The sequence below is a fragment of the Cyprinodon tularosa genome, unplaced genomic scaffold, assembly GCF_016077235.1.
Source record: "Cyprinodon tularosa strain WSP-4 unplaced genomic scaffold, ASM1607723v1 ctg97, whole genome shotgun sequence".
Lineage (NCBI taxonomy): Eukaryota > Metazoa > Chordata > Actinopteri > Cyprinodontiformes > Cyprinodontidae > Cyprinodon > Cyprinodon tularosa.
Window position 1 is genome coordinate 865,802 of NW_024039751.1, and position 23,482 is coordinate 889,283.

General features: G+C 39.7%; 1 protein-coding gene across 1 annotated transcript in view; it reads left to right on the forward strand.

Moving 5' to 3' along the window:
* The window catches only part of drosha (drosha ribonuclease III), a 235,815-nt gene that overhangs the window by 175,534 nt on the left and 36,799 nt on the right, over window positions 1-23,482 (forward strand). Inside the window, exons 26-27 of the mRNA XM_038275611.1 lie at window positions 8,137-8,242; window positions 15,607-15,748. Coding sequence (XP_038131539.1) covers window positions 8,137-8,242; window positions 15,607-15,748 — 248 coding nt within the window. The remainder of the gene's footprint in view (window positions 1-8,136; window positions 8,243-15,606; window positions 15,749-23,482) is intronic.

Genomic DNA, 23,482 nt, shown 5'->3' on the forward strand with positions numbered 1-23,482 from the left:
GTCTTCTGTACAGTGGTCATACGTTAAAAAATGTTCATTAAATTTTTTTCTCTTAGACATTGGATTGGTGCATTTAAATGTTATAGAGCATGTTCATTGATATATATATAAAAATGAATATTAGTAACTATATTTATCAAACATTATACTGGGCAAGTAAAAATTGTTTCTGGGCAAATAAAATGTGAAAGCCACTTGCCCGAAAGGCAAATCCTTAACGTCAACCCCTGATATATGCTTATATTTGACCTTGGCAGGCTTAAAAAAAAAAAAATGCGTTTCACAACATTAACAACCTATCCAGACTTTGAATAGGCCACATTTACAAGTTGTCTTTATTAAATAATCATTGGTTTGGCCATCTGAAATGGGAATGGGCAATATGGCTTTAAAATCTTATCACGGTATTTTGTGGTACTTTTTTAATAATTTCACGATAAAAACACTCTTAATTCTCGGAAGTTGTATAACTGTGAATGCATGCCACAGCAATCAGAGCCCCACAATCACAAACACTAATCTTAATTAAACATATAACTATAAATTGGCTTTTTCAGGACACCAGTTACATAAAGAAGTACGATTTATATCACTTATCATCCTGTAGAATCAGCATTTAATCATATTCGTCTAATTTGCCGATTTGAATGAAAATGAAAGAAGAAAAATCAGTTGGAATTTGTTATAATCACTAGTTCTTATGTTTAGACAAAAAATAACAATTTTTATTATGACTATAATTCATCACAATAATGATAAGATAAATGCCCTCCCTTAATCTGAAATATTTTGTGTGGAAAAACGCATAAACAAAATAAATCTTTAAGACCGTTGAGTAATTCTTCGCAGCACTGCAGATGAAATATTTTTCCCCAAGTGTGTAAACCTGTTGATTTATGCACATCACATTTTCTAAAGAACACTCCATTCCCAGCCAACAAATTGCCCCAGGGTAGTTCTATTTGAATTGTACACAAGTGTCCATACAGAACCAGAACATTATTTCCCCCAGAACCGGGAGGAAAGTGGCTTTAAAGAAAATGGAGAGGTCTTTTCTTTTTGATTGGACGGCCTCATTGCTGCCCGCTCAGAAGTGCTGTTAGAGGCATTTTAGATCAAATCCAAAGGTGAATAAAGACCTAGGCTCCACACTTTACCTCAATTTCCCCCCACCTTTTCTGGAGCATTGTCGCTTTGCGGCTCCACTGAATAAAGGAGGTCTCTTTTGTGCAGCTTCACACATTCCTCTTTGACCCGCTCTATCTTTTCCTTTTTTCCCTTCATCTTTTTTTCCCCTTATTCACTTCTTTTCTCGCTGTCACCCTGCTGTTTCCTGCCTGCCTCAGCCTCCTGTTGGAAGCGAAATTAGCTCACACCACATCTTTTTGCTGCTCTCCTCTGGCGTCTCCTCCTTCCTGGCCGACGAGCTTCATATTTTTTACAGATCAGGTGTTTAGGCTGAAGTTGGAGTACGATTTCTCTCTAGTCTTCCACTACTCCAATCGCCTCTTCACGCTCCCATGAGCCATGGCGGAGCCTTTTCATTAAGAAGCCCTCTGATAATTTTTAATGTGGGCATCAAGCAGTGTCCCTTTCCCCCAAACGGTTCTCAGTCCTGGACCTCAAAAGTGCAGTAAAATGTAGAGAAGGAGGGCTGCTCAAAGTTAATACTTATCCTCTGCTCTTACATAAGCTCCTTGCAGTCTTTAAATTAAAATCAACTTCTTTATTTTTCCCTGTTTTAAACAGTCAAGTAGCATCCCAGTTTAATTCCTTTCCAGTATTTAAGGCTAATCCTCCTGCGGTGCTAATGGGGTAAACTTCATATCAAATGCTCATTTTAAAAGTCGGTTGTTTGTCAGTTTAATGGTCTTTGCACAGTTGCTGGAAATGCTTTAGATGGAAAGTTGCTTTAAAAAAACCTATTTCTCACAGTCTTATCATTCAAAACACAGAAATGAAAATTTAAAACTGTTTACAATCAACTAAGTACCCCCGAATACTTCCTTTTGCAGTTTATCAGCTCTTAGTGGTGGTTCTGGTTTCTTAAATGGTCCTGCTGTCTCTCTTAGGATTCTATCTCTGCGTCCAGGGTTTCCGCGGGTCATTTTAAATCATTAAAATTCATTAAATTATTATTTTTTAAATTAAGACCTTAATTGGCATTAAAATTCATGAAATGTGATTATCATAGCATTTAAAATGCTTTATTAAAAAAATAAATATATAAGTTTTTACAAACAATTTCATCAGATATATTAAATCCAATATAACTGGTTCTGGGTTTGCACAGAACTGCTTCTGGTTGATCGTAAAGCCATATGTTTAGGAAAAGAAGCTCGAGGCGGAGTAAAGGCTAGGGAATTGAAAAATGTAAATTTCAACAAAAGTGGCTGGAAAACAAGGAATTCAGGACATGGCTGCAGCGTGTCGACAGTAAAGATGATGAAGGATTTTGCTATGTTATTTATATATATATATATATATATATATATATATATATATATATATATATATATATATATATATACACTATATTGCCAAAAGTATTTGCTCACCCATCCAAATTATTAGAATCAGGTGTTCCAATCACTTCCATGGCCACAGGTGTATAAATTCAAGCACCTAGGCATGCAGACTGTTTTTACAAACATTTGTGAAAGAATGGGTCGCTCTCAGGAGCTCAGTGAATTCCAGCGTGGAACTGTGATAGGATGCCACCTGTGCAACAAATCCAGTCGTGAAATTTCCTCGCTCCTAAATATTCCACAGTCAACTGTCAGCTGTATTATAAGAAAATGGAAGTGTTTGGGAACGACAGCAACTCAGCCACGAAGTGGTAGGCCACGTAAACTGACGGAGCGGGGTCAGCGGATGCTGACGCGCATAGTGCGAAGAGGTCGCCAACTTTCTGCAGAGTCAATCACTACAGACCTCCAAACTTCATGTGGCCTTCAGATTAGCTCAAGAACAGTGCGCAGAGAGCTTCATGGAATGGGTTTCCATGGTCGAGCAGCTGCATCCAAGCCATACATCACCAAGTGCAATGCAAAGCGTCGGATGCGGTGGTGTAAAGCACGCCGCCACTGGACTCTAGAGCAGTGGAGACGCGTTCTCTGGAGTGACGAATCGCGCTTCTCCATCTGGCAATCTGATGGACGGGTCTGGGTTTGGCGGTTGCCAGGAGAACGGTACTTGTCTGACTGCATTGTGCCAAGTGTAAAGTTTGGTGGAGGGGGGATTATGGTGTGGGGTTGTTTTTCAGGAGCTGGGCTTGGCCCCTTAGTTCCAGTGAAAGGAACTCTGAATGCTTCAGCATCCCAAGACATTTTGGACAATTCCATGCTCCCAACTTTGTGGGAACAGTTTGGAGCTGGCCCCTTCCTCTTCCAACATGACTGTGCACCAGTGCACAAAGCAAGGTCCATAAAGACATGGATGACAGAGTCTGGTGTGGATGAACTTGACTGGCCTGCACAGAGTCCTGACCTCAACCCGATAGAACACCTTTGGGATGAATTAGAGCGGAGACTGAGAGCCAGGCCTTCTCGTCCAACATCAGTGTGCGACCTCACAAATGCGCTTCTGGAAGAATGGTCAAAAATTCCCATAAACACACTCCTAAACCTTGTGGACAGCCTTCCCAGAAGAGTTGAAGCTGTTCTAGCTGCAAAGGGTGGACCGACGTCATATTGAACCCTATGGATTAGGAACGGGATGTCACTTAAGCTCATATGTGAGTCAAGGCAGGTGAGCAAATACTTTTGGCAATATAGTGTATATATATATATTAGGGATGGAACGATTTATGAAAACCGTCCGAAACGTTCGGTTCGACTGTCTCGGTTCGATTCGCGTGTGTTTCGTTCGGTTCATGCGCTGCTCCTTTTTCTCATAGGCGAAGTGTTTACACTCCAGAGCAGAAGGTGGCGGTACTGCGACCAAAGCCAACCACCAGTAGTAAACAAGAAGAAGAAGCGAAGCAGTGTAGCCGGGTGTAGCAGAAAAAAATCTGTTGTTGTGGAGTTTTGTGTGGGTATGGCAAGTGGGAAAGAACAGGAGTTGGAAGACGCACCAGCAGCACTTTATAGGTCTGCTGTATGGGAGCGCTTTGCATTTAGAGTGACCTACGATGACGGCGGAAAGAAAGTTGTGGATAAAAGTGCAACAGCGTGCAAGCATTGTGCAACACGTTTTGTTTATGCTAATAGCAAAACGACAGACATGTCAGGCTAACAATCAACATATACTGAACCGAACCGAAAACTGTGACCACGAAACCGTGAACCGAACCAAATCGTGGATTTTGTGAACCGTTCCACCCCTAATATATGAGAGTCATGGGTACTTGTTGATTCCATTAAAATTATTTCTAAGAGCATCTAAAAAGCATTAAATAAGAGTTACTCATTCCTGTGTAAACCCTGTGCATCATTATCATCATTACTAGGAGTGGCCTAGTCAAAGTCTAGACTAAAAACAGTCATCACTTTCCTCTTGATGACCCAGTTTTGGATAGATTTAGTGGTTGTTACATAGATAACCTCACATTTGATGCCATATCACCTTGGTAAGGGCCCTGTCACACCTCGACGATTTAGACCAACGTCTGCCTGGTGTACGTAAAATCTGTCAAAAAAATACGTTTTGTAGAAGTTATGAACACGCTGATAAATGCTTGCCCTCATAGGTGGGGCCATAAGTTACAGGTAAGTTATCTGATCGTTGGCATACGTTAAGTGTAAGTTACTCATAAGTCGTGATGTCCAGCTTATCTAAAACTTGTGCATAACTAATGCGTAACTTATCCAGAACTTCTCTCCAAAGCATATCAACGTATCTGACGTGTTCCAGACGACCCCTGGACGTGTTTCTAACATTGGCAGCGTTTTGGTATAAAGGGGTTCACAGGAGGGAACTGTCAGTTCTCCTCCAGACTTCATCCTCATCATAGGGTGAGCAAGAAGGTCAGTGTGACGGATCCTCTCTGCGTTCACGCCCACCAACAAACTTCCTACAAAACATGACACTGAATCTGCTGTGACTACAAACCTTTCTTTCTTTAGACTTGCTAGGTTGATAACTGCCATCGAAGAAATCTTTTTACGCAGGCCGGGTGTGTCCGGGCGCATCACTGCCCTCTCTGGACACTGGCTTGTGCATCATTTCATGGGCATTACGCTGTTGTCCATTATGCATAATTTATGCTGCCGTTGGACATAAGTTCTCACTTCCTTATGAATGCTGTATGTATTTGCCCAAAATTTTAAAAATACATCGAAAGTTTTAGGAGATTCTGAGACGCCGGCATACGCTGGCTAAATCTTGAAGGTGTGACAGGGCCATAATGAAAGGAGTTAATGATTCACATTATGAATGCAGAGTGCCCAGATAATGTCCAACCCCCCCCCACACACACAAACAACATTGATATGCTGTGCATTGTTAAAATCTGGATTCTTTTATGGAGATAATCTGTCAACACACCGTTGAAATGAAAATGCGTCAACAGGCAGCCAGCGTTCCTTCCATAAGGTTGTTTTTTATGTTGTAAAGCCTTTGAATATACTTTCACTCTCCACAGCAGCAACTACTAAAACTTTAGTTTATATAGAGGTGCCTAACTGGCTGATTATCAAATCAAGCACATTGGATTAGCAATAACAGGCTGCTCCTTTTCCTGCTGGCTTCATCTTTGGTTAATGAATAATTGACAGCGTCTAATCTGCAATGTTTTAAATAATTTTACAACCCCCTTAAAACTGAATCGTTACCTTGCCCTGATGTGTTAAAACCTTGATTTGTTAGAGAGTGTTCTTTCTTTTTGATGTACAGGAAATATGTCACGGTTTGTACTTTTGATTAGATTTTTTTGCCAAACATGAGAATTAAAAGTTATCCATGTTTTATTATTTTTTTGTCTTTTTGCACAGCATGTGGTTTTCTATCAGTGAACTGCTGAGCTTAACCAATTAGCTAATCAAGAGAGAAATTATGAAAAACACTTTGATAATCAACCGCCTTAAAGGCTTTGCATATGAAAAGGTGCTAGTTTTCAATTAGTTTTCAATCAGAATCAGCCTGGCAGGGGTCAGAAAATACTTTATGATACGACTTTCAGGATCATTTTGTTGTTTAAAACTGACTAACTGGCATTTTTAAGTGTTGTCCAGTGGTTAACAAAAAAAAAAAGTTGATAACATGGACTAAAAAATAGACATTTGATATTTTGAGCATTTTATGTGACAAATTGAAAGGTTAGAACTATGGAAACAATTAGCGTTGATAGTCTGAGAGGTTGGTAGTAAACAAAAGGAGAATTAAAATGGAGGATTAAACTTTGTTTACCAGCTGCGATGTATTTTTTTAAGTAGTACTATACTAATATGAAAGAAAGGTTTAAAGTATTTTTATATATTTAATATAAAAAATAGCTCATTAAATGTAAAGATACAGATTTTTATAGTTTTCCTTGAAGCTAAGAAACAGTGGGCGTCTTGAAAAAACTCAATTTGTTTGAATTTATATTGGTGTTAAATTTGGATCTTTGATTTGTTTCTGTTATGTAGCTGCTGCTCTTTATTAAATTAAAATCCATGTGATGCATTAATCTATAGCCAAACACACTGATATTACAGTTCACTATGCTCACTTTGTTATTGCGTATTGTAGAGTAGTTCATTGTCACTACAGCAGAAATGTGAAATAATTTTCAGTGTTTACCGATTTATCTGAGTTAGCCATCATTTAAGGTACTCATTATTTAGAAACAAGAGATTTTTGAGAAGAAAAGCTTCAGCTATAGCTACTAATCTAACAGCCGTTCATGCTAACAGCTGGAAGAAGAAATTAAAAAATGGCTGTTCTGCCTGCTAGATGTTTAAACTGATGGTTACTCAGATCTGTTACTAAGACAAAGTAAACAACATTTTGATTTAGACTGTGAGAACAAGTAATTTGTAATCATTTTTGAGTATTTCTGGCTTAATATTCAAAGAAAGCCCATAGAACTGCTGTCTACTGCCATTAAGATATTGACTACTTCTGGCTACTCTTCATAACCCAAACTGACTAATTATATTCTTTTACCGAAACAAGAGAAAAGCTATCTTGCTCTGACATGTTTGTTTCTCTTCGTTTTTTGACAAAAGAAGTAGGATGAAGTAGTCTTCCAACTTTCTTTGCTTCCTGCTTTTTACTTCAATATTTTGTTTGCCTCATTTTTAATGTGGCTGTTTTGCAAAAAAACGACTGAAAAAGAAAAAGTCACATTTTTCATTGTTACAAATGCAAAATTACTCTGCAGAAAACTATAATTAACACATTAATCAAGAGTCCCGATAACTGGCAGGTGCAGCCCTTCTGAGATATGCTGTGAGCCAGTGAAGAAAAAAAACAAAGTGTCAAGCGTTAAAAGTTAGAGAGTAAACTTTGATCCTATAGTCCCTGCTTGAATCTTCTTCATCCTCCGCATCCTCATCATCTTCAGTCTGGGAGCTGGTAGCTATAGATGGATATGTGCTGCTGAATATACCTCCCTGCTCGCATGGCGTTCCCCCTGCAGCCAATGTTCCCTGCCAGTCTGGCCCGACTCCAGCCCACATCTGCATTGCTAATCTATAATTCTGTTTAATTAATGACCATTACAGCAGTTACTGCAAACCCACCCCGTCGCCCTCACTCACTCTCTCCCTCTCTTCATGGCCTTTCTAACGCCGTGCGGAGAGTTACAGTACTTCCTTTATAGAATCACAGTAAAGTCTTGAGCATTTTTCTGGAAATGATGTTGAAAGATGGTTCCTAAACCTCTGCACAGAGCCTCTGCTTTTGCTGACAGGCTCTCCTGCAGGTGTTATTTTTTTCCCGCTAAACACTGTTCTTTTGTACTTCAGCGCCTGAATTGCATTCAGATCCTCAGAGTTGTCACATTGCCTGTCAGTGAAGCTGTTCCCAGCGGCTGCACATGAAACGCACATCAACCAACTCCAGCGTTTCTGTTAGGAGCCTTAAAGCCTCGTAGATCAGCGGCAAAGATGCCTTTCAAGCCCTGTAAATGTGTATCCAGATGACCTCACATGTTCTCCCTGTTTAATCCCTTTTCTAACCTTCTGTTCTCCTGTCTGTGCTTTTATCCAGAGGCCACAACCAGAGGATGGAGTTCCTCGGAGACTCCATCATGCAGCTGGTAGCCACAGAATATCTCTTCATCCACTTCCCTGACCACCATGAAGGACACTTAACTGTAAGATAAATCACTCAAATCAAATGTCATCACCCACACTCCTTACAAGGCTTTCTTTTCATTTTCCCACCCACAGACATCTCTGCTGCGTCTTTCTGCCTCTTTCTTTTTACATACTTTTACTACAAGTTTAATCTTAGTTTTTTGTCTGTTTTAATGCAATATTTTCTTTTTTTATACTGAATAAGGTGTCAGACATATTTGTTCTGACCTCTATCTTTTGTTGCTCAGAAAATCTTCGGCTCTCCTTCACCTCACACGATGTGTTTACTGTACTCTGTGTGTGATGGGTATTGTCAGGAGACCAAATTGTTCAGAGCTGTTCAATAACAAACATCTTTGTCTGCTCCTCCGTCTGTCAGACTCTGTCAGGTTCCTAAACTAAAAAAAAAGTATCCAGATGAAATATTCAACCTGAAGAGGTCCAAGACCCAAGTTAACCCGAGAAACATCCTGAGCGGATGCATATTTACAAGGGATGTCATGATATACAAAGATCAGGGGCCTCTAGAGAGGGAGGGAGGGACCAACAATAAAACCGCTTGCAAATGGTCAATATTAACCTTTTTTTTACCTATTTTCTTTTTTTTAGACCATGCAGAGATTTCAGACTATTACACCAGATGTTCTTAAAAGCTTTCCCTGTTGGGATATTTCTTATTAGGGATGGGAATCAATGGGAATCCGTGTGTTCCAATACCATGGCACCGTTTGGCAGCTCACTTAACGATTCTTTTATCGATTTTAGGCAGCACCAGAGCCTAGCGTTGGGCAGCATGACTTACTTCACGTTTTTTTACGCGAGTTACGCACACGGCATTCAGTAAGATAGTAAAAAGAAAAGAAAAGCAAAACAAAAGTGGTCAAAGCGAAGGTTTGGCTTCATTGTAAGGAAGAGAAAGGTGGCAACAAGGCCTTCCGCTTCTTCTATCTGTTGGATGACATGGTAAAACTTCAGGGGTGGAGCTTGTTACCTGCCACGCCAATTGTTGATATCTTAGACGAGCGACAGTAAACAAATGCGGCCACTTTGTCACTGGAATTGCGTCTGGTGTGAAGGCATCATTAGAACACCTTTGGCACTAATTGGAGCAAATCTTCACATCCAACCATAAAATATCCTTAGGCCCCGTCCACACGAAGCCGAACCCTGGCCTAAACGCACAAATTTTTCACCAAACCAGCCTCTCATCCATACGAAGCCGGCGTTTCGGGGCTCTGTAAACGATCTTTTTTTTATTCAGCCTTCAGAGTGGGAAGATTCTGAAACGCCGTTTTCGCGTTTCCATCTTTAAGCTCTAACCGCATTTTTTTTTTTAAATGCATGGGTCATAGCGTCGCCTCTAAACACGCTTGCGCGACACAGTATCACAACAACAATGGCACCGTACTGTGTTGAATGGTTGCTGCTCATGCTACTCACCCTGCTGTCGGGCTTACAACAGAATCTTCTTCTGGAATATCTCCAGGAAGAACAGAGCAATATCAACGACATAGTTCAGCACCTGAATTTGACTGAACCACGAAAATGGACCCGCAGGGCAACCATGTATAAATATTACTACGCATGCCCAACATTTCGTCGCCTATTTTTGCTTTGGCACCACAGCGCCACTTACAGGCCTGGCATACATTTTGCAGCGTTTTCATGCATTCGTGTGGACGATCACATTTATTTTACGTCTCCGTCTTTACGACAAACGTTCTGGAAAATATTAGCGTTTCGTGTTCGTTTTGATTTCGTGTGGACGGGGCCTTAATCATAGAAGATGTTTACAGACAGTTTTTATGGCTGGAAAGTTTTGTTTTTGGTGTCACTTTTTAAAGTTGCCCTAAAAAAAAGCAGTCAGTTGGTTCTGCTCAAACATTCTGCCTGTGTTTAGATGTAAAACTGAGCTAATATTTTAAGTATGAATAACCCTGATATTTACTGACTGGACCAATTAACTAGAGCTCATTGCGGTCTGATATTAGATCATGACGGTGTAGCCTTAGCCAAAATAGATAGATACACCGCAGTAGATTGGAATAGTTCATTTATTTTAGTTGTTTGTATCCAAAAGTAACACCAAGCATTATTAACTCTACTGATTGTTCTTTTTTTTATTTTATTTTTTATAACTTTCAAGTCATAACATTCAGTTTCTGAGAAAATGTCAACATTATATCTTTATGATTTACCTTTTAACTGTATCTCATTATGCTCTACTTTAGTTAAGTTTGCCACTTAAATACGAGCGTTTCTTCATGCATATGTGTAAACAAAAGGTCTTTTATAGAGCACATTAAATGTGGAAATACCTTATTTTAAACTTTAGATGTGATAATATAGCTTAATGAAACACATGCAGAATAGAGCTGTGAATATAGATTAATTCCTTATTAAATTATGGTTTTCTTTTATTTAAAATCTACCAGATATGTATTGTGCTTTTTGCTATTGCTGAATGGTTTTGTTTTTCTCCTCTGTTGGCATATTTAGAGGAGCAAATATACAGTGGTGTCTTTCAATTTAAATGCTTGGTTGATTTCCTGATTCCTGTCTTTTGATTATAAATGGCTTTGTTTGAATACATTTGATTAGTGTTGCAGATTTTCTGTCCAGGACCCCCTTGCAAATGAGATCAGGATCGTTTTGTGGTTTTACCTGGTTAAATAAAGAGATATAAAGGAGCAGATAGACTCTACACAAATAGTCATGTTTGGGTAGATTCTCTCATTTTGTTTAAAAACACACAAAGCAAAGTCAATTTTGCAACACTCAAGCCATGTTATTTCAAAATTGCATTAATTCACCTTATGTGTATAGCACTAACTTACAATATGTAATCTCAAGTCATTTTACAGAGACAATTAAAACACATCAGACATTGATTGATGAAAAGTTTTCTATTTAAAGAAACCAAGCTGATTGTAACTAGTCATTAACTTTGCACCATTTGCTCATTAGACCTTTATTTGTGCTGTGACGCTGACTGCAGCAATCTCTCACATTAAGCACGGAAGCATCAACAGTGGAGAGAAAAAACTCACTTTTAACAGGAAGAAACCTCCAGCAGTGCTTCCTTTCACCTTCCTGTTATTTTCCATCTAGCTTATTAGCCTTCTTAATGATCCACCTCTACCATAGAAAGCAGTTTTCTTTTAGATTGCTTTAAACATCACTGTTTTCCTTCCAACTTTATGTTCTTTAAACCCAACTAAAAACAACCATCTTGGAGTCGTCTTTACTGAGCTTCCATATCCATATGTTTGGTGTTCAGTGAAAAATGGATGCCCCAGTGCATTAGGATCTGATTTTTGTCTTTCTAACCAGCCGGTCGTCTGTCAGGGTCGACCTAGAAAGTTACAATCAACCGAGGACAATTTTTCCGACCACCTCTACACCTCATACATCTGCTTTAGCTTAAAACACAGAAAAATCTTTAATGGACGGTAGACCAGATAACACTGGAAGAATCTGTATTTTGTGGCTGTACAGATGTATTACTCATGAAAAATGAATGGTTCGGATGAACCATTTAAACCTTGGTTTAAAAACTACTCTTGGCAGCTTGTGCGAAGCGGCTGCTTCGATGATTGTTTTCCACCGTGGCCCTTTCCTCTCATAGGGCGGTGCTTTGCACAAAGGTTTCGGCTACGGTTCGTTTCTTGCTCTACGTCTGTCGCAGCAAACCCAAAACGGTTCCAAACAATGGATCATTTTATTCCTTTTTTCAAGACTATATTCCCACTCTCACCGGTAGCCATGATGTTGTTTGCCGAAATGCACCGTGGGAGTAATACTCCAACTACGGAAGCTCTGGGATCCAAATTACAGCGTCATACAAAAAAATTATATATTTTTTTGTCTTTTTATTGCCCGCAACAAAAAAATTTGAATTAATTAATTGAATAAATTTTTAGTCCAGAGCTACCTAGAGCAGACATAGATTATGATGCAGATGCATCATTCATGCTGTTGGCTGCAGTAAGCAATCAATAGGCTGAATTCAGGAACTTTAGCTGTAAAGCTGAGGTTGCTTATTTACATCACAACTATTGTGGCAAGGATAATCTAGATTACATTATGAAAAGTTGAATCTCAACTCAGGTGCTTTTTAAAAGCCATGTATGCTTCGTTTACTGCACTCACTATTCAGTTGTACCGATTAAATTCAGACGGTGCCTATAAAAGTACAGAATTCTGCAAAAACACCTGATGGTGAGGATGCCAAGAGGTAACTCTAAGGAATTCTACAGCTTTAGAGGTAAATGGCAGTAAGATGTTCCTGGGTTGCAGCAAACATCTTAAGGGCAGATTAGACTTCTGCAACCGCACACATCAAATGTTGCTTGGGTCACAAACCAGTTTTACTGGTATGCTTCTGCACTGTCGGTCTGGAATTTCTAGGGACGCACAGCAGTTTCCTGCCAAAGCGGTTGGGGGAGTGTTTATCTTTCAAAACAACAATGGCGTATCTGCAAGATATCACGGTCACAGAGATGGATCTAGAGTCGTTAGACATTGAAGAGGATATATTTGTTTATATAATTTGTCTGAGGCATCTTACAAGTGTTTGTACTTCCGAACCTCCTCGATTAACCTTTCGTTGCAGTTGTCCATTGTTACTCGGTTTTTAAAAATGCCGCGCCCTGGCACCGAATCGAGAATGACGACCATACAGACAGCCGGAAAGGCATACCAAGGACTAATCACAGCTGTTTTTTGTCTGCGCCCTTCCTCTTGAAATCTGTGCAGGTTTGTGACCGTCCAACGCATAGTCATAGATTTGACAGCTGCAAGGGCTGTGTCAGAAGCATGAATTGGCCTTGGTCATATGCAGAGATGGCAAAAATACTCACTTTCCGTACTTGAGTAAAAGTACAGATACTTGTGTTAAAAAATACTCTGGTAAAAGTGGAAGTACTGATTAAACTTCTTTACTCAAGTAAAAGTAACAAAGTACAGGCTTGTAAATTTACTTAAAGTATAAAAGTAAAAGTAGAAACCACTTTTTTCATGCCGTTGCCTACATTTTAAATGGATGTCTGCCAATAGGACTAGATCTCCGTTGTGTTCATTTTCAATCATCTCGTCGTCCATACTACTATGCTAACGCCACCGCCACCTTGTAGTGGTGCGTCAAATGCAACGTAGATTCCCATCCAATTAGACTGAATTTGGTATTTGTGAGAAAACGGCTCGCCAGCTCCCGTTTCACGTCAGAGGAGGAGTAAGCAGATGACTTGCAAAAAGGTGGTAAGAACCAGCAGACAACAAAATTCCAGTTCAAAAGCGTGTAGCGGTTTATTTACTGGTGCAACGGTGAAGACAAAAAAAAAACAAAAAAACAAAAAAAATACTTTCCAATAAAGAAAACAAAACCGGCCATTGCAGGCAATACAAAACACTGACAGCCTCACAGCAAGCTGACTTTAAATATAGTCTCTCTAAGCAGACCTTCAAAAGCAGTTTCTCCAACCAGTCTCTCCAAGCAGCCCCCCTAAGCCATTGGGAGTGTGCCCCTTAAATAGACCCACCAATAATCAGCCAATTGGGACAGCCCAACTAAACAGGAAGGCAAATCGCCAATAAAGCACAGTTAACATTGTAGAAAAATAAATACAGACAATAGCATCATTCATACAAAAACATACATATTTATGAAATAATTTAACCATACCAACATTACCATTTCACCTACTTATTACCATGCCAACAATTATTACATACATTGAAATCCCACTTAACACCGCTGCCCCCTAATAGTCTTTTCCAATGCCCTGGGAGAATGGATAAGAGACTGGCTCCGATGCGGTACGTGTTTCCACACGGACCAGTATGCTGACGGACTAAGGGAAGAGAATGTGTAATTTGACTGGTAAGTTTTATTGCCGACTACGGAATGTATATTAAAGCTGTCGCAGTGGGTACCTTCAGAGTTTGCTACGCTGGTGAGTAAGTAAAGTGTTGAATGAAAGGTGACGTTGTAATTTCGGAACTAGTGTAAATTACCGGGTGAATTGTTTGGAACTGCCGCCGCCATGACGGCCGGTCTGTGGTGCATGCTGGGAAATGTAGTGAAGGATGTGACGCTGTGTGTGATAGACGGCGGCTACACTTTGGGAACAGAGGGGGAAAACTGCTCCGTATTCACAGTATTGATGACGTGAAAAATAATAACGGTAACTCCATTGAAATTATTCAAAACTAAAGTAACGAGACAATTTTTTAAAATGTAAGGAGTAGAAAGTACAGATATTTGTGTAAAAATGTGAGGAGTAGAAGTAAAAAGTCGCCATAAAAATAAGTAGTAAAGTAAAGTAAAAATATCAGAAAAATCTACTTGAGTACAGTAACAAAGTATTTGTACTTCGTTACTTTCCATCTCTGGTCATATGAGATTGGAGAATAGTACTTATTTTTGGCCAAGATGGAAGGTGCTGTTGCAGAAAAGATGCATCAGCCATTCAACATGGTAAAGCATGTAGGTAGGAGCATCATGCTGTGGGAAATCTTCTTTTCCTGAACAGATATGGATAAAGATAATAAACGGAGTCAAATACGCGACAAGAAAAGCTGTTGCAGATTGAAAAAGATTTATGGCTGAGCCAGTGTTAACCTTCCTGATGAGTAGCCATCTTTTCTTTAAATTTCTGTAGCCGTCCAGTTCAATCGCTATTTACAGGGAGCTGGATAATGTGTGAAGTATGAGAAAATTAATAATTAATGACGTTGAACTCCAGTCAGGTTTGAGTTCCTCGAGACTTTCTGTTTATAACAGACACTGACATATCCACCAATCCCTGAATATTCTGATATTTTTTATTTGATTTAAAGTCAAAGTTATATAAAAGCTTTCAGCAAGCTTTCATGGAGGCTGAAAGCTAAGAGCAAAACCCAGGAGTCAGTGTGGGGTACATCTGAAATGGATTCAAACCCTGATAAAAAGTGCCCATTCAACTAGTGTTGGTGTCCTTTTTTGCCTCTTCAGTTGACGTTGCGTGCTTTTCTCTAAGGAAAATAAAAAGTAAGATAAAAATGAGGGCATATCACAGCAAGACCGACTGAGACAAGTTTTGTTTCCTTCCATTTGCTCTCCTCTGCATCTGCTGGCTATATTTACCATGTTTTTGTGTTTCTTTTAGGGACTTAAATGCACCCTAACAAGTCGAACATGTTGTCATCCGCTCCGCTCCAAGTCACGATGTAATATTTAACAGACTGAAACATTTTCTCTGCATGAATTATTCCACGTTCCACTCCATTTTCATGTTTGGCTTTTTATTGCCTTTTTTATTTTTTTTTATTTTGCAGTGAGTGATGTTCAGCTTGCCGCTCCGATGCAACAAGAGAAACTGTTTGTCTGTTTTCCCTGCAGCTTCTCCGGAGCTCGTTGGTGAACAACCGAACCCAGGCTAAGGTGGCGGAAGAGCTGGGCATGCAGGAGTATGCCATCACCAACGACAAAACCAAGCGGCCCGTAGCGCTGCGCACAAAGACTCTGGCCGACCTGTTGGAGTGTACGTTTCTTTATATTACTCATCACTGCAGTGTTATATTACATTTCTGTATGTGCTTTAAAGGTACATTTCCTTCTTCATGTGTTTGGCTGAAACGCAAAAGGACTTATAAGTTTAAACCTCTGTATCAAACTGTTATTAAGTGGTTTTTCTGCACCCTTAAATACATTTTAAATTAAGTGGAATCACATAAAAGAAAAAAACCCACAGTTTGGACTCATGACCTTCAGTTTGAGAACCCCTCTCTTCAGTCTGAGCGTGTTTTATGGCCTCTTTCACAACGAGGAGACCTATACTTATTGTCCATTAGTCATAAACAATGTTCCTGAATAAACTATATATAAAGGCAAGAACTAGACCAGGATTCTGCAACCTTTATAGTTTAGAGAGCCACTTTGGCCTTCAGTCAAGTAAATAAAATCCACTTACAGGAAGAGGATGAATACATTCTCTATATTGGATGCTAGTGTTAAAATGTGGAAACATGACTGGTGCTTTTAGTCTCATTTTGTTGTGGAAATATATTAAAATTATTTCATGAGAAAAAATGTAAAAGTGCTAAAATCTGCTGTAGTTATCATATCTGTAGCTGTAAACTGTATTTCTCGCAGCTAAAGCTATGAAGAGTCAGCCAGGAAGATCCAAAGAGCCACTAGTGGCCCCGGGGCCACAGGTTGCAGACCCCTGAGCAGAAATAACCTTAATACAGACAAAACAAGTTTCCAAATTCTGTTAAGTAAGAGAAGTCATAAAGTTAAACACCCTCACAGTGATTGACCTGGATTTGGAGCAGAGTCCCTTAGAGCTCTTTCTTCCTGTTCCTCCTCTAACTGAAACGTTGGATTATTTTTTGTGTGATTCTTTCAGCTTAGATAAGCAAGAAAAATTATTCTTAAAATCAGTTTTTATCCTTTGTTTTATATTCCTAAAGGAGAAGCTGCAGCTACAAATCTTGTAAAACTTATTCATGTCTTCATCTCCTCCATAGACTGCTGCTATGTCTTTATACAGGCTCCTCCAAAGTTCTGCAGTATGTTGGTTAAAAGGTACCAGAAGGCACATTTATATCCTCCCAGTTGTAGTTATTTTATACTGGCTGCCTACCCATTTAGAAACTGATTTAAACATTTCAGTTTCTTACATTTAAAGTTTTAAATGGTTTAGAAACCATTTATTTAAACTAATCGAGTCATTTTTCCCATTTGATTCAGGTTCGGTTTGAGTCCCAGCCGGTCTTTAATGTTTTCTTATGATTTTGTTATTGCTTTTTTTAATGTGTCACTTTATTTTCTCTGTGTTCTGTATTTAAATATGCAACATTAACAAACTGGACATTGACATTTTAAAAACAGTAATCAACTTTTAAAACATGACCATGCCGGCTCCACCCTACTACTGTGAAGCTCTTTAATTGGCTGAGTATTAATTACATCAACTCATCCTTACAGGTTTGTTGTTGTTCAGCCACATTGGAAGGATTTTAGGTGGGAACGGTATATTTCAGGTCATGTTAAAGCATCTTGACTCTTGACTAGGTCACAGCAAGACTATAATGTTGTCTTTTTTGATCCGCAAACCGAAATGAGGTTTACTATAAGGCCATGAACTGATTGCGGACCATGGTTCCTGATCATGATTCCTCAGACCAGCACTCCACTGCCACTGTGTTTGATTGTCTGTCTCATGTCAAAAAGATGTTTGGATATAGATAAACTCAAAGCTCATTCGGTCTCCCTGGATTAGTTGTCCTTGTGCTGTTGGAGTAATTTTGGCTGGAAATGTTCATGGCGATTGCATCTATGGATATTTCCTGCAGTTCCAAAGCCTTAAGGCTGATTTATTCTTCGAAACCAGGTCGTCTGAATAGGTGTCGCGGTGAACGCAGAGACATCCACGCCCCCTCCGCAGACACTCTGCTGCACCTCTCCCAAATTGTAGGTGGCCGCAGACAGGAGTACTCTTACTGGTCAAGTTTACATCCGCTCTACACTAGGTGTCTCCTGTTTGTATGACCACCATTGTGGCAAACAACTCATGAAGTTGGACCAGCTAGAAGAGCGAGGTGCGCCAGAACGCTGGGACCCTTTCCCCACCTGTATCCTCGCTTGTTTTTGCCCTCATGTCCCTCCGTTGTGGGACAAACTTGCCCTCACTTCCTCACCGCATCGGCCGTATCTGGACCCACAGCTAGTTCGTTATTTTCCCCTTTTGCATTGTGGCGTGGAAGACCACGCTTGAACACTGAGCATTAATAAAAAATGTCTGCTTCAAGCTCACTGCGACACACTTCTGCAGGAGTATAACCAGCCCCTTAGAATGGTCTAAACATTTTCTAGACTAACAGATAGTAGTGAAATAGTTTTTCACGCGTGTCTTAAATTGTTTTCACATCAGGGCCTACTTCATGTTAACAGAGGGGTCCTAACCCAGGCTGTAAAAAACAAAGGCATGTTGATCATTTCTGTTGATGTATCATATTTAGTTTTGTATTCATTCGGTTTATATGTGTCTGACACCAAAAATATTTTGACCTTAAAAAGTGTGACAAAAGCAAAACCAAAAAACCACATTAAAGCAAAACTGTCACTTTTAGACACTAGGAGGCGCTACACCTGTCACTTCCAAATTTAGCGCCCTGAAGGCTTGTGGAGAGACTGCACCGATGCAAAAATCATTCAGTCTCCCTCCGTGTTTTGAATTCTGGCAGCAGACCTCCTTAGGTTTGAGAGATTGGGAAGTCTCTATGTATGTTTAATTAACGTTACACACATTTTAATTCAAGCAATTTCTTTTATACATTTCATTTTCTGTGTATGCAATTATTTCTACTCTCCTCTCACTCCTTAGGCACATAAATAACCATGATCTTTACCTATAAACCGTCCACTTCCAATACTGCATCAAAAAGCTTATGTTATTGGCTAACAAAATATGTTCATCAAAGTTTGATCGGTCACTGAGTTGTGGAGCCCAGCTGTGCACCTGGGGGGGGCATTTCCTATGTGCAGGATGTTTCGGACGTATTCTGGATGCTGAAAAAGGAACTTATGTTTGATTTTGGTAGTAAACAGATTGGTGAATAAGCCCACGTAACGTAGATAATCTGCAATGGCCGACATACGTCTGTAGAAACAGTTAAAAAGGGCTTATATCAGCTTTATTTTAACTTCTTCATTAGAAAATGCAAGCTTTGGTTGATTATTACAACGTGATTTTATTCAATGGAAAATAGAACTGGATAATACAATTTAGGGATACAATGAGCCCATTTATGACAGGATAGAGCATGTTTGGAATTGCAAAAGACGAAACCAAAGAAAGAAGAGAAAATTGAGTAGTAATTGGATGACAGTGGAGTATAGTTACAATTACGTAGATGGTCTTTATCTTTAGGATCACCTGATTCTAAAGTGTATTGCTGTTAGATGCGAAATAAAATGTGACGTCAAAAAGTCCTGTGGCCGGGCAGTGGGAGCTAAGGGAATAAGGGGAGCTCATACTGCCATAAAGCGTCTCAGGGATGGATCCCACCCTCTAAAGTTACATAGATTAGTTTTTTTTAAAGGGCAGCCCACATGAAGAATTGATACACCCTAAGTGCTCTATATTGATCTGAAAAATCATTTAAAATATCTCAAATTAACAAATACTTTGGTCATAAGTTATACATTGTTTCTTTAAAGGGGTAAATATTTTTCTGCAGTTCTGCACATAATATTGAGTGATTGCTTTCACCAATGAGCTGTAGATTTTAAACAGTACATTTGCCAAATGAAGCTGATTGAATCCTGGTTCATATACTACTTCAGATCCTCCCCCTCGTCACATTTTTTTTTTACAACAAACTCAAAACCCGAGTCCGGTCCAGTGAGTTCAGATACCTCCCAGGGGTAAAAGCATACAAGCAACAACATTAAGGGACATTACAGCTGGTCCTGCAGGCCGCGCTGGACCGCAGCTTCTGATAATCACAACTTTCTGGGATCATTAGGCGGCTGTATTATTTTTGATGGGAGTGCTGAGGTCAGCGCCGCGCTGCTGAATGTAAACTGAGCCGCCAACTGCCTCACAGACAGGTGATATTAATCAGTCACTTCTTCTGTTTGCTTGGAAGTTGATGCTAAATTCAGGGTCTTAATGTAAGATCCAAAAATCACTGGAATAACAAAAAGATAAGAGATAGATTGGAAGCTATTGACCTACTCTGTGATGAACATTGATTGCTAGAGAACAGGTTTAGTGCTCATGCAAACACCCCAAAACACATAACACTCAGTAGGTCTATAATAGATTGGTATAACTATAGTTGTCTATCCCCTCCATATTGAATTTTAACCGCAATAACTTTGTTTTTATCTCAATCTAATAATATTTTTTACCTAAATATTCTTAGAGCTTCAAAATAGATAGATCCTTTAAATGGGCCATTTTGAAGACATGAAGTAGGCTGAAAAAGATTTAAAAAAAGCAGCTCATTGTGTTCTCGTTTAAAATAATCCAGGATCAGTTGAGAACCAAAGTCATTGCCACCCATCTGCCTGGAAAAGCTTACACCAGAGAACCACAATGAGGGATATTACCCAGTAACAGAGAACACTTGAAACAGTGGTGAATCTTCCAGTGGCTACCAAAAATATCCCAGGGGCAAGTCACCAACTCATCCAGGATCTACTCGATACACCTTTGACATCATCTAAATCTCTGCAGAGTTTACCTACCTCAGTTAAGGTCAGAGGTCATGATTCAACAATAAGATGCAGAAGTTTGACAAAGATGGCCGCTGTGGAAGTGTTCAAAGCCCAGAACCCCTCCTCAACCAGAGGAGATCAAACATCCACATCTGCCCAAAAAAAAAAAAAAAACACCAACAACTAAACATCTTGGTGATCCCTTGGTTAACCAATAAGTAAAAAGAAGAACATTTTTGGAAGATGTGCGTCCCAAGAGACCTGATGTAAAAGTTGCTGACCATTTAAAGGAGAAGCGTCATCATATCAGTATTTCTGTATGGTTTGGTTCTGTGATTATGGCCTGAACTCTGCTATACCACAATGCCATAAAGGAAAATGGCCATCAGGTTGATCTGTGAATGGCTGAACAAATTTAAGCAAAATGGTATATATATATATCAAGATGCTGAAAAGTAAGTTTGAATGAGAACTCAAGTTCCTCTTGGCACTCCACTCTTAAGGGCTGGTTATACTCCCCGCAGCAGTGTGTCACAGTGAGCTTAATGCAAATATTTTTGATTTATGCCCAATATCGAAGCGTGGTCTGCGCTATGTTATATCACAACGCAAGAGGGACATTAACAAACTAGCTGTGGTTCTAGATATGGCCGAGGCGGTGAGGAAGTGGGGGCAAGTTTGTGCGACAAGGGAGGGACATGAGGGTGAAACAGAGCAGGGATCCAGGTAGAAAAAGGTTCCCAGCGTTCTCAAGTACCTCGCTTTTCTAGCTGGTCCATCTTCATGATTTGTTTTCCACAATGGCGGTCATACAAACAAAACAAGCCGGTAAGGCATCAAACAGGAAGTACGCATGAGCAGAGCGGATGTAGATTTGACGAATCAGAGGCCTCCTGTCTGCAGCACTGTCTGCGGTCACTTTCAATTTTGCAGAGGTGCAGCAGAGTGTCTGCAGAAGGCACGGGGGTATAGCTGCGTTAAATTCGACACACGCAGATGGCCTGGTTTCTAAGTATAAACCAGCCTTTAGAGCTGGACTGCTGCAGTAAATAGTGTTACGTTAAGTCAACTAGGGCTGCAACAACAAATCGATAAAAATCGACTTTTAAAAGCGTTGGCAACGAATTTCATCATCGATTAGTTGTGTCGCGCGATTAATGCGTCATCCGCCGCCGCCATCATCACATACACTTGACTGAAAGGGGGAAGAAAAAAAATAGTGAGTCAGCGCCGCAGGTGCAGTGTTGCCAACTCAGCGACTTTTCAGACCCTTCCAGCGACTATTTTTCAAAAAAGCGACTAGCGACAAATCTGGCGACTTTTTACGGTGTCACTGGCGGCTTTTGGAGACTCTTACGTGAAAGCATGTATCGTTCCTACTCTGCCGTGGGGCGCCTCCCCCATCCCAACCCCGTTCTCCCACAGGAGTCCCTCTCAGCGCTGCAGTCAGAGCCGCAGGATTTTTACCCTCAGCGTCCAGACTGCAAATGAAGCGCGCATGCGCCGGGATTGACGGCGCAAATTGATCACAATAATTAAAATAGCCTGCGCTTTGTAAAGTGAAAAAAGTCGTAACATGCAACTTTTGTCAAAACAAATTAACATGGCACGGAACCACCATGTTTGTTTGGTTTTAAAGTGGGGAAACGTAACGTTAGTTTCTCAGGTAGCTCATCTGATGCTTTCCTTAACGTGTTAGTAGGTTACAGACAGTGATAAGGTTGGCTACTTATTTTACTTTTAATTTCATTTGAATTAGCTTAAGCAGCGTTTATATTTACTTTATAAATAAACTAACTTGCAAATTATGAGGGCAAGGCTTTTAAAGTTTAAATCTTCAAGCAAAGATAAAGAAGATCCTGTAATTTATGGAAGTAAAGTAGAATAAAATCCAGCAAGATCAGTAATATGTCAATTAATTATATGCTACATTCCCATGTAAATATCTGTCTGTGGAGGATGTGTTTTTTACCACCCCTATTTCTCTCATTTTTATTCCAAATACAATTTATAATTTGAATCACAGGGCTATTTTTATCTCTATGGTTAAGTATTTTCTCAAGCAGCAACTTTAACTGCTATACTTTCCTGTCTTAAAAGGCAGAACTCTTCTAGTCTAAAAAAAAAACAAATTTGTTTAAATGGGGGGACCTACAGGTGCTGGTCATAAAATTAGAATATCATGAAAAAGTAGATTGATTTCAGTAATTCCATTTAAAAAGTGAAACTTGTATATTATATTCATACATTACATACAAACTCATATATTTCAGATGTTTATTTTGTTTAATTTTGATGATTACAAATGACAACAAATGAAAATCTCAAATTCATCATATCAGAAAATTAGAATATTACTGAAGACCAATAAAAACAAAGGATTTATAGAAATGTTGGCCAACTGAAAAGTATGAACATGAAAAGTATGAGCATGTACAGCACTCAGTATTTAGTTGGGCCTCCTTTGGCCTGTATTACTGCAGCAATGCGGCGTGGCATGGAGTCGATCAGTCTGTGGCACTGCTCAGGTGTTATGATAGCCCAGGTTGCTCTAATAGTGGCTTTTAGCTCTTCTGAATTGTTGGGTCTGGTGTATTGCATCTTCTTCTTCACAATACCCCATAGATTTTCTATGGGGTTAAGGTCAGGAGAGTTTGCTGGCCAATTAAGAACAGGGATACCATGGTCCTTCAACCAGGTACTGGTAGCTTTGGCACTGTGTGCAGGTGCCAAGTCCTGTTGGAAAATGAAATCTGCATCTCCAAAAAGTTGGTCAGCTGCAGGAAGCATGAAGTGCTCTAAAACTTCCTGGTATGTGGCTGCGTTGACCCTGGACCTCAGAAAACACAATGGACCAACACCAGCAGATGACATGGCACCCCAAACCATCACTGACTGTGGAAACTTTACACTGGACTTCAAGCAATGTGGATGAAGTGCCTCTCTTCTTTTCCTCCAGACTCTGGGACCTTGATTTCCAAAGGAAATGCAAAATTTACTTTCATCAGAGAACATGACTTTGGACCACTCACCAGCAGTCCAGTCC